At 61.2% G+C, this 9,725-nt stretch overlaps 1 protein-coding gene across 9 annotated transcripts in view; it reads left to right on the top strand.

Moving 5' to 3' along the window:
• The first annotated feature begins 635 nt into the window (after positions 1-635).
• The window catches only part of KDM6A (lysine demethylase 6A), a 212,446-nt gene continuing 203,356 nt past the window's right edge, over positions 636-9,725 (top strand). For 4 of the 9 annotated variants that reach the window (XM_089665149.1, XM_089665148.1, XM_089665146.1 and 1 more), the window contains exons 1-2: positions 639-1,243; positions 1,427-1,490. In XM_089665149.1, the coding sequence (XP_089521275.1) occupies positions 1,074-1,243; positions 1,427-1,490 (234 nt within the window). In that variant the 5' untranslated portion in view covers positions 639-1,073. Of the gene's footprint in view, positions 1,244-1,426; positions 1,491-9,725 lie in introns of all 9 variants that reach the window. The other 5 variants (XM_089665152.1, XM_089665150.1, XM_089665147.1 and 2 more) reach the window with 3 other exon arrangements.

The following is a 9,725-nucleotide window of genomic DNA, read 5'->3' as shown; positions in this document are numbered from 1 at the left end:
CTTTTGACAGGGTGAGTGGAACTCTGCTTTAAACTCACTTAGTGCCACTCGTGCATTATATTAGCCTCAGAACCTGTGCAATAATACGTGTTTGGTTTTAAAGGGATGAGGCGGCAACCCTGGGTAAGTATAACATTTTTTTATTTTACAACAAAATTCCTTTCCTATCACTTTAAATAGATGTGTAACTAATAACACGTTGCAATGAGCCCCCACATGAGTGTAATCCATGCAACATGGCTATTGACAGCACACATCCACTCCCACATGCTCTTCCATACTGATCGACCTGCCCCTCCTTTCTACAGTCCAACCTAACCTGCTACACCCCCCTCTCATCATACTTCTACATCACCCGCCCCTCTCCTGATAGACAAAGAGCTTTTCCAATGACGATGGAGCTCCAGCCAACTGTCGTCATCGCCACGCCCCCACTGCAAAAGCAGATGGGTCCTAAGGAGAGAAAAAAAAAGAAAGAGTAAGTTGCTAGAGTCCTGAGGACCTTAGCGGGAGGGATGGCGAGATGACGTAAGTCAACAAAGGTCACGTGCCTCCAGCGCTGCCCCAGCAGTGGCCACGCGGGGAGAGGAAGAGGGGGGTGCGAGGCGTGGCCTCTGGCAAAGACGAGCGAGTGGGCGGGGCCGGAGCACGGCAGCGGGCTGTGCGAGTGCGTGCGCGCTATTGAGCGAGAAAAAGTGCGTGTGTGTGTGATGCTGGGTGACACCGTTCTCGCACAACTTTGTTCTGAATAAGCTCGGGAGGGGAGGCGTAGATAAAGGCCGCTTTGACTTGACGTGTTGTCAGGCTGGAAGCACTATGTAAAAGTCCAACAGTGTAAACAAGACCTCAGAGAGTGTCGCCGTGTGTCCAGCATGAGGCGCCCCGGTGTCTGTAGTCGCAGCTAGTTCCCGGGGTGGGGGGGGGGATGTGGAGGTAGTCGGGGGGAGTGAGCCCCACAATAAGGCGGTGTGTTTACACGCCCGGCCATTTCCTCACACACACACACACCTACGGGAGGCCCCGCTGGAGTACCGCCGCCGCCGCCGTGTGACTGCCAGTGACGCTGCATTTCCATGAAATCGTGCGGAGTGTCGCTCTCCGCCGCAGCTGTGCTCTCTGCTGCCGCTGCTGCCTCCCTCGGTGATGAGGAAAAGAAAATGGCGGCGGGAAAAGCGAGCGAGAGTGAAGAGGACTTCCCTAACCTGACAGCGGACGAGAGAGAAGCCTTGGCCGGCCTCGACAGGTTGGGGTCCCCCCTCTTCTCTTCTCCTTTCCCTCTCCTGCTCCCCCAAACTCCCCCGTGCCCCCCTCCCGGTTGTGTGTTGTCTATGTGTCCGTCCTGTGGCCGCTGACGGTGATTTGTCTTCCTCTCTCTCTTCTCTCCCCCTTGTCCTGTGTGGCCCGGGATCTGCTGGACCCGCTGCAGCCGCCTCTATGGATTTCTGAGGCTTCATGAAGATGGCGCCAGAACGAAGGCCTTGCTGTCCAAGGTAAGCTGACAAGAGGGAGGAGGAGGAGGGCGGCTTGTTTATGGACGAGGGACGGCTTCATGGCTCTGGAGACACACGTGTGTACTGGCCGGCCTGGATTGTACCCAGGGCTCCTGTATGGGGGAGTCTCATAGGAGGGGGCAGGAACAATGCTTCCCCCATACAGGCTGTGCATTAGGGACTATGGCTTCCTAAAGGAGACTTGGACTGGAGGCTCCACGAAGAGGCCTACACTGCTCTGCACCTTCTGACATGGCCTGGAGTGCACAACTTTATCTGCAGCCCATTGGGCACTGAGCTAACCCCTGCACACAGCCTCCCAGGCCGACCCCTGCAAGCAGGCCCCCCGACCCCTGCGTACGGGGGCTGCCCCTCCCCGGGCCGACCCCCTGCGTACGGCGGCTGCCCCTCCCCGGGCCGACCCCCTGCGTACGGGGGCTGCCCCTCCCCGGGCCGACCCCCTGCGTACGGGGGCTGCCCCTCCCCGGGCCGACCCCCTGCGTACGGGGGCTGCCCCTCCCCGGGCCGACCCCCTGCCTAAGGGGGGCATGCCCCCCCCCCCGGGCCGACCCCCTGCGTACGGGGGCATGCCCCCCCCCCCGGGCCGACCCCCTGCGTACGGGGGCATGCCCCCCCCCCGGGCCGACCCCCTGCGTACGGGGGCATGCCCCCCCCCGGGCCGACCCCCTGCGTACGGGGGCATGCCCCCGGGCCGACCCCCTGCGTACGGGGGCTCCCCCTCCCCGGGCCGACCCCCTGCGTACGGGGGCTCCCCCTCCCCGGGCCGACCCCCTGCGTACGGGGGCTCCCCCTCCCCGGGCCGACCCCCTGCGTACGGGGGCTCCCCCTCCCCGGGCCGACCCCCTGCGTACGGGGGCTCCCCCTCCCCGGGCCGACCCCCTGCGTACGGGGGCTCCCCCTCCCCGGGCCGACCCCCTGCGTACGGGGGCTCCCCCTCCCCGGGCCGACCCCCTGCGTACGGGGGCATGCCCCCCCCCCCCGGGCCGACCCCCTGCGTACGGGGGCATGCCCCCCCCCCCGGGCCGACCCCCTGCGTACGGGGGCATGCCCCCCCCCCCCCGGGCCGACCCCCTGCGTACGGGCATGCCCCCCCCCCCCCCGGGCCGATCCCTGCGTACGGGCATGCCGCCCCCCCCCCCGGGCCGATCCCTGCGTACGGGCATGCCCCCCCCCCCCGGGCCGATCCCTGCATATGGGTCCCCCCTGCGTGCCGACCTTCTTGGCGTATGGCCCCCCCCCTCCCGGGGCCGACCCCCTGCGTACGGCGGCTGCCCCTCCCCGGGCCGACCCCCTGCGTACGGGGGCTGCCCCTCCCCGGGCCGACCCCCTGCGTACGGGGGCATGCCCCCCCCCCCCCCGGGCCGACCCCCTGCGTACGGGGGCATGCCCCCCCCCCCCGGGCCGACCCCCTGCGTACGGGGGCTCCCCCCCCCCGGGCCGACCCCCTGCGTACGGGGGCTCCCCCTCCCCGGGCCGACCCCCTGCGTACGGGGGCTCCCCCTCCCCGGGCCGACCCCCTGCGTACGGGGGCTCCCCCTCCCCGGGCCGACCCCCTGCGTACGGGGGCTCCCCCTCCCCGGGCCGACCCCCTGCGTACGGGGGCTCCCCCTCCCCGGGCCGACCCCCTGCGTACGGGGGCTCCCCCTCCCCGGGCCGACCCCCTGCGTACGGGGGCTCCCCCTCCCCGGGCCGACCCCCTGCGTACGGGGGCTCCCCCTCCCCGGGCCGACCCCCTGCGTACGGGGGCATGCCCCCCCCCCCCCGGGCCGACCCCCTGCGTACGGGGGCATGCCCCCCCCCGGGCCGATCCCTGCGTACGGGCATGCCCCCCCCCCCCCCGGGCCGATCCCTGCGTACGGGCATGCCCCCCCCCCCCCGGGCCGATCCCTGCGTACGGGCATGCCCCCCCCCCCCCGGGCCGATCCCTGCATATGGGTCTCCCCTGCGTGCCGACCTTCTTGGCGTATGGCCACCCCCTCCCGGGGCCGATACCTGCGTGTGGGGCCCCCCTCCCGGGGCCGATCCCTGCGTACGTGCATGCCCCCCCCCCGGCCGATCCCTGCGTACGTGCATGCCCCCCCCCGGCCGATCCCTGCGTACGTGCATGCCCCCCCGCCCGGGCCGATCCCTGCGTACGGGCACGCCCCTCCCCCGCCACCCCCTCGCCCCTGGGCCGATCCCTGCGTACGGGCATGCCTCCCCCCCCCCCGGGCCGATCCCTGCGCACGGGCATGCCTCGCCCCCCCCCCCCCAGCCGATTCCCTGCGCACGGGCATGCCTCCCCCCGGGCCGATTCCCTGCGGCGCACGGGCATGACTAACCCCCCCTCCCCCCCCCCCCCCGGGCCGCTTCCCTGCGTACGGGCATGCCCCCCCCCGGGCCGCTTCCCTGCGTACGGGCATGCCCCCCCCCGGGCCGCTTCCCTGCGTACGGGCATGCCCCCCCCCCGGGCCGCTTCCCTGCGTACGGGCATGCCCCCCCCCCCGGGCCGCTTCCCTGCGTACGGGCATGCCCCCCCCCCCGGGCCGCTTCCCTGCGTACGGACATGCTTCCCCCCCCCCCGAGCCGATTCCCTGCGTACGGGCATGCCTCCCCCCCCCGAGCCGATTCCCTGCGTACGGGCATGCCTCCCCCCGGGCCGTACGGGCATGCCCTCCCGCGGGCCGATTCCCTGCGTACGGGCATGCCCTCCCATGGGTTGATTCCCTGCGTACGGGCATGCCCTCCCGCGGGCCGATTCCCTGCGTACGGGCATGCCCTCCCGCGGGCCGATTCCCTGCGTACGGGCATGCCCTCCCGCGGGCCGATTCCCTGCGTACGGGCATGCCCTCCCGCGGGCCGATTCCCTGCGTACGGGCATGCCCTCCCGCGGGCCGATTCCCTGCGTACGGGCATGCCCTCCCGCGGGCCGATTCCCTGCGTACGGGCATGCCCTCCCGCGGGCCGATTCCCTGCGTACGGGCATGCCCTCCCGCGGGCCGCTTCCCTGCGTACGGGCATGCTTCCCCCCCCCCCCCGAGCCGATTCCCTGCGTACGGGCATGCCTCCCCCCCCGAGCCGATTCCCCCCGGGCTGTACGGGCATGCCCTCCCGCGGGCCGATTCCCTGCGTACGGGCATGCCCTCCCGCGGGCCGATTCCCTGCGTACGGGCATGCCCTCCCGCGGGCTGACCTTCTTTGCGTATGGGGCCCCCCCTCCCGGGGCCGATCCCTGCGTATGGGGCCCCCCCTCCCGGGGCCGATCCCTGCGTATGGGGCCCCCCCTCCCGGGGCCGATCCCTGCGTATGGGGGCCCCCCCTCCCGGGGCCGATCCCTGCGTATGGGGGCCCCCCCTCCCGGGGCCGATCCCTGCGTATGGGGGCCCCCCCTCCCGGGGCCGATCCCTGCGTATGGGGGCCCCCCCTCCCGGGGCCGATCCCTGCGTATGGGGGCCCCCCCTCCCGGGGCCGATCCCTGCGTATGGGGGCCCCCCCTCCCGGGGCCGATCCCTGCGTATGGGGGCCCCCCCTCCCGGGGCCGATCCCTGCGTATGGGGGCCCCCCCTCCCGGGGCCGATCCCTGCGTATGGGGGCCCCCCCTCCCGTACTGCATACGGGCATGCGCCCTCACCCCCGGGCCGATCCCCTGCGTACGGGCATGCGCCCTCACCCCCGGGCCGATCCCCTGCGTACGGGCATGCGCCCTCACCCCCGGGCCGATCCCCTGCGTACGGGCATGCCCTCCCCCGGGCCGATCCCTGCTTATGGGGCCCCCCCTGCGTGCCGACCTTCTTTGCGTATGGTCCCCCCCCCCTCCCGGGGCCGATCCCTGTGTACGGGCATGCCCTCCCCGGGCCGATTCCCTGCGCCGACCTTCTTTGCGTATGAGGCCCCCCCTCCCGGGGCCGATCCCTGCGTACGGGCATGCCCCCCCCGGGCCGATTCCCTGCGTACGGGCATGCCCTCCGCGGGGGCCGATCACTGCATATGGGGCCCCCCCTGCGTGCCGACCTTCGTGTGTGCCCCCCCCCTCCTGGGGCCGAACCCTGTGTACGGGCATGCCCCCCCTGCGCCAACCTTCTTTGCGTATAGGGCCCCCACTCCCGGGGCCGACCCCTGCGTATGGGGCCCCACCTGGGCCGACCCCTGCGTACGGGCATGCCCCCCCCCTCCCCCGGGCTTACCCCTGCGTACGGGCATGCCCCCCCTCCCCCGGGCTTACCCCTGCGTACGGGCATGCCCCCCCTCCCCCGGGCCGACCCCTGCGTACGGGCATGCCCCCCCTCCCCCGGGCCGATCCCTGCGTACGGACATGCCCCCCGCGCCGACTGCTGCCCCCCCTCCCTTTTTTGTGTATGGCCCCCCCTCCCGGGGCCAATCCCTGCATATGGGGCCCCCCTTCCAGGGACAACCCCTGCGTATGGGCCCTGCTGCATCGCCCCCCCCCCCCCGGGCCGATCCATGCGTATGGGCCCTTCTGCATGCGCGCCCCTCTGGGCCGATCCCTGCGTTTTGAGCCCCCCAGGGGCCGATCTCTGCGTATAGGACTGACCCCTGCGCATGGCCCCCCCCTCCCGGAGCTGATCCCTGCGCATGGACCCCCCTCCATCATGCTTAGAGCTCCGCATGGACAGATATTGGTGTTTACCTTCTGGTGTGGGTCATTGGAACACTGTGCAGTCAGAGTTTGTACTGTGAATTGAATGGAGGTATACTCATTGCAACGACTAGTACCGTGATGGCAGATAATATGGAAGCAGTGCTTATGTGTTGTGTATACTTTTAAAGGAGTCATTTACTGAGAGCTGTACAAAGGCTGCCATTGCTGTTCACTTAAATACTGTCAGAGCTTACATGGACTGTGAAGAGCTATCAATTGCAGGACTTTTGAATCCCTATAGGTCACATGCGGGTTCCAGTTTGTGGGCCCTGGGCTGTGTCAGTGCATGTCCCACCACCTGCCATCATGCATAGAGGTCCTCATGGACAGATATTGGTGTTTGCCTTCTAGTGTAGCTCAATGAAACATTGTGCAGGCAGTGTTTGTATTCTGCAAATTGATTATTGCAAATGACTAGTACCGTGATGGCAGATATGGAAGTAGTGCTTATGTGTTGTGTACATTTTATAGGAGATTTACTGAGAGCCATGCAAAGGTTGTCATTGCTGATCACTTAAATACTGTCAAATGCACTGTGTGGGATCCAGCGTGCAGGCCCTGAGCTATTTCCATTTCGTGCGGCCTTTGGCTTTTTCAGTACATTGGCCCCCTACCATCATGCATAGGGGTCCTCATGGACAGACGTTGGTGTTTGTTCATTGACCCACACCAAAAGGCAAACACCTATGTCTGGACTGTTAAGAGCACTCAGGTGCAGAGCCTTTAGAATCCCTATATTATTTATTTCAGGTACTTATATAGTGCTGTCAGGTTACGCAGCGCTTTACACACATATATTGTACATTCACATCAGTCCCTAACCCTCAAGGGGTGTACAATCTAAGGTCCCTAACTTACATTCATACATACACATATTAGGGCCAATTTAGACAGGATCCAGTTAACCTACCAGCATGTCTTTGGAGGTGGGAGGAAACCGGAGTACCCGGAGGAAACCCATGCAGGTACAGGAAGAACATGCATACTCCAGGCAGGAGGTGCCGTGGCTAGGATTCAAACCAATGACCCTAGTACAGCCAGGCAGAAGTGCTAACCATTTAGCCACTGTTCTGCCCAGAGCTTGTACAAAGGCTGTGAATAACTTGAATACTAGCAAAGCTGAAATGAACTGTGAGGAGCAGCCGGGAGCAAAACTTTTAGAATCCCTTTGGGCCATGACCTTTTTCTAATTCATGGGCCCACCGCTGTTGTGCATATAGGTCCTCATGGGCAGACATTGGTGTTTGCATTCTGGTATGGGTCAATGAAACATTTTGTCCAGGGTTTAGCATGCAATGTTTGAACTCTGAATTGGATCTTACACAGCAGTATACCTAGTACACATTACCATTACTATGATGGCAGATAATATGGAAGCAGCGCGTTGTGTGTGCACTTTAAAGGAGACGTTTACTGAGAGCTGTACAAAGGCTGCCATTATGGATCACTTAAATCATGGCAAAGCTGAACTGGACTGTGAAGAGCACTCAAGCGCAGGAGTTTTAGAAACCCTATAGGCCCTGTGTGGGTTCCAGTATGCAGGCCCGGAGCTGTTTCCAGTGTCGTGCATATATAGGGCAAGCATTGACCAACGTTGGTGTTTGACTTCTGGTGTGGATCAAGTAAACATTTGTACAGGATTTTTCATACAATGTTTGTACTCTGAATTGGACCTTACACAGCAGTATACCTATTGCAAAATACCAATACCGTGATGGCAAGTAATATGGAAGCAATGTTTGTGTTGTGTACACTTTCAAGGAGACATTTACTGAGAACCATACAAAGGTCACCATTGCTGATCACTTAAATACTTGTAAAGCTGAAATGGACTGTGAAGAACTATCTGGACTTTTAGAACCCCTATAGGCCCCATGTGGGTTCCAGTTTGTGAGCCTCTGCCATCATGCTTAAATTAAGGGTCAGCATTGACTGACATTTGTGTTTAGCTTCTGGTGTGGGTCGAGGAAACATTTGTACAGGGTTTAGAATGCAGTGTTTGAATTCTGAATTGGATCTTACATAGTATACCTAGTGCAAAATACCAGTACTGTGATGGCAGATAAGATGGAAGCAGTGCTTGTGTGTTGTGTATACCATAAAGGAGGCATTTACTGTATTACTATAGACCCTGTACAGGTTCCATTTTGCAGACTGTTTCCAGTTCATGGGCCCCCTGCCACCATGCATAGAGAGGTCCCCATGGACAGACAGTTTAGCTTCTGGTGTGGGTCAATGACACATTTGTGCAGGGTTTAGCATGCAGTGTTTTACTCTAAATTGAACCTTATATAACAATCTACATATTGCAAATTACCAGTTCTATGATGTCAGATAATACAGTAGCAATGCTTATGTATTGTGTATGCTTTGGAAGTCTTTACTGACATCCATGCACAGGCTGCCCATGCTGATCTCTGAAATGGACTGTGAGGAGTATTTGAGTGCAGATCTTTTAGAGTTGTTTGCAGGTTCTGAGCTCTTTTCATTTCATGGGCCCTTTCTCATCATGCATATAGGGGTCAGCATGGACAGAGATTTGTGTTTGGATTCAGGTGTGGGTCAGTGAAGTATTTAGTATGCAGCACAGTGACTAAATGGTTAGCACTTCTGCCTGGCAGTACTAGGGTCATTGGTTCGAATCCCAGCCACGGCACCACCTGCCTGGAGTTTGCATGTTCTCCCTGTGCCTGTGTGGGTTTCCTCCGGGTACTCCGGTTTCCTCCCACACTCCAAAGACATGCTGGTAGGTTACTTGGTTCCTGTCTAAATTGGCCCTAGTATGTGTATGTATGAATGTAAGTTAGGGACCTTACACCCCTTGAGTGTTAGGGACTGATGTGAATGTACCATATATATGTGTAAAGCGCTGCGTAAATTGACGGCGCTATATAGGTACCTGAAATGAATAGTATGCAGTGTTTGAACTCTGAATTGGATAGTACACAGCAGTATACAGTCAGGTCCTTCAATATTGGGACATCGACACAATTCTAAAATTTTTGACTCTATACACCACCACAATGGATTTGAAATGAAATGAACAAGATGTGCTTTAACTGCAGGCTGTCAGCTTTAATTTGAGGGTATTTACATCCAAATCAGGTGAACGGTGTAGGAATTACAACAGTTTGCATATGTGCCTCCCACTTGTTAAGGGACCAAAAGTAATGGGACAGAATAATAATCATAAATCAAACTTTCATTTTTTAATACTTGATTGCAAATCCTTTGCACTCAATTACAGCCTGAAGTCTGGAACGCATAGACCTCACCAGACGCTGGATTTCATCCCTGGTGATGCTCTGCCAGGCCTCTACTGCAACTGTCTTCAGTTCCTGCTTGTTCTTGGGGCATTTTCCCTTCAGTTTTGTCTTCAGCAAGTGAAATGCATGCTCAATCGGATTCAGGTCAGGTGATTGACTTGGCCATTGCAAAACATTCCACTTCTTTCCCTTAAACTCTTTGGTTGCTTTTGCAGTCTGCTTTGGGTCATTGTCCATCTGCACTGTGAAGTGGCATCCAATGAGTTCTGAAGCATTTGGCTGAATATGAGCAGATAATATTCCCGAAAC

This window comes from Staurois parvus, unplaced genomic scaffold (assembly GCF_062004578.1).
Source record: "Staurois parvus isolate SC_StPar_1 unplaced genomic scaffold, SC_StPar_1.0 ptg002140l, whole genome shotgun sequence".
Taxonomy (NCBI): domain Eukaryota; kingdom Metazoa; phylum Chordata; class Amphibia; order Anura; family Ranidae; genus Staurois; species Staurois parvus.
The sequence above is the reverse complement of the archived record's forward strand: the minus strand, read 5'-3'. Positions and strand labels throughout refer to the sequence as shown.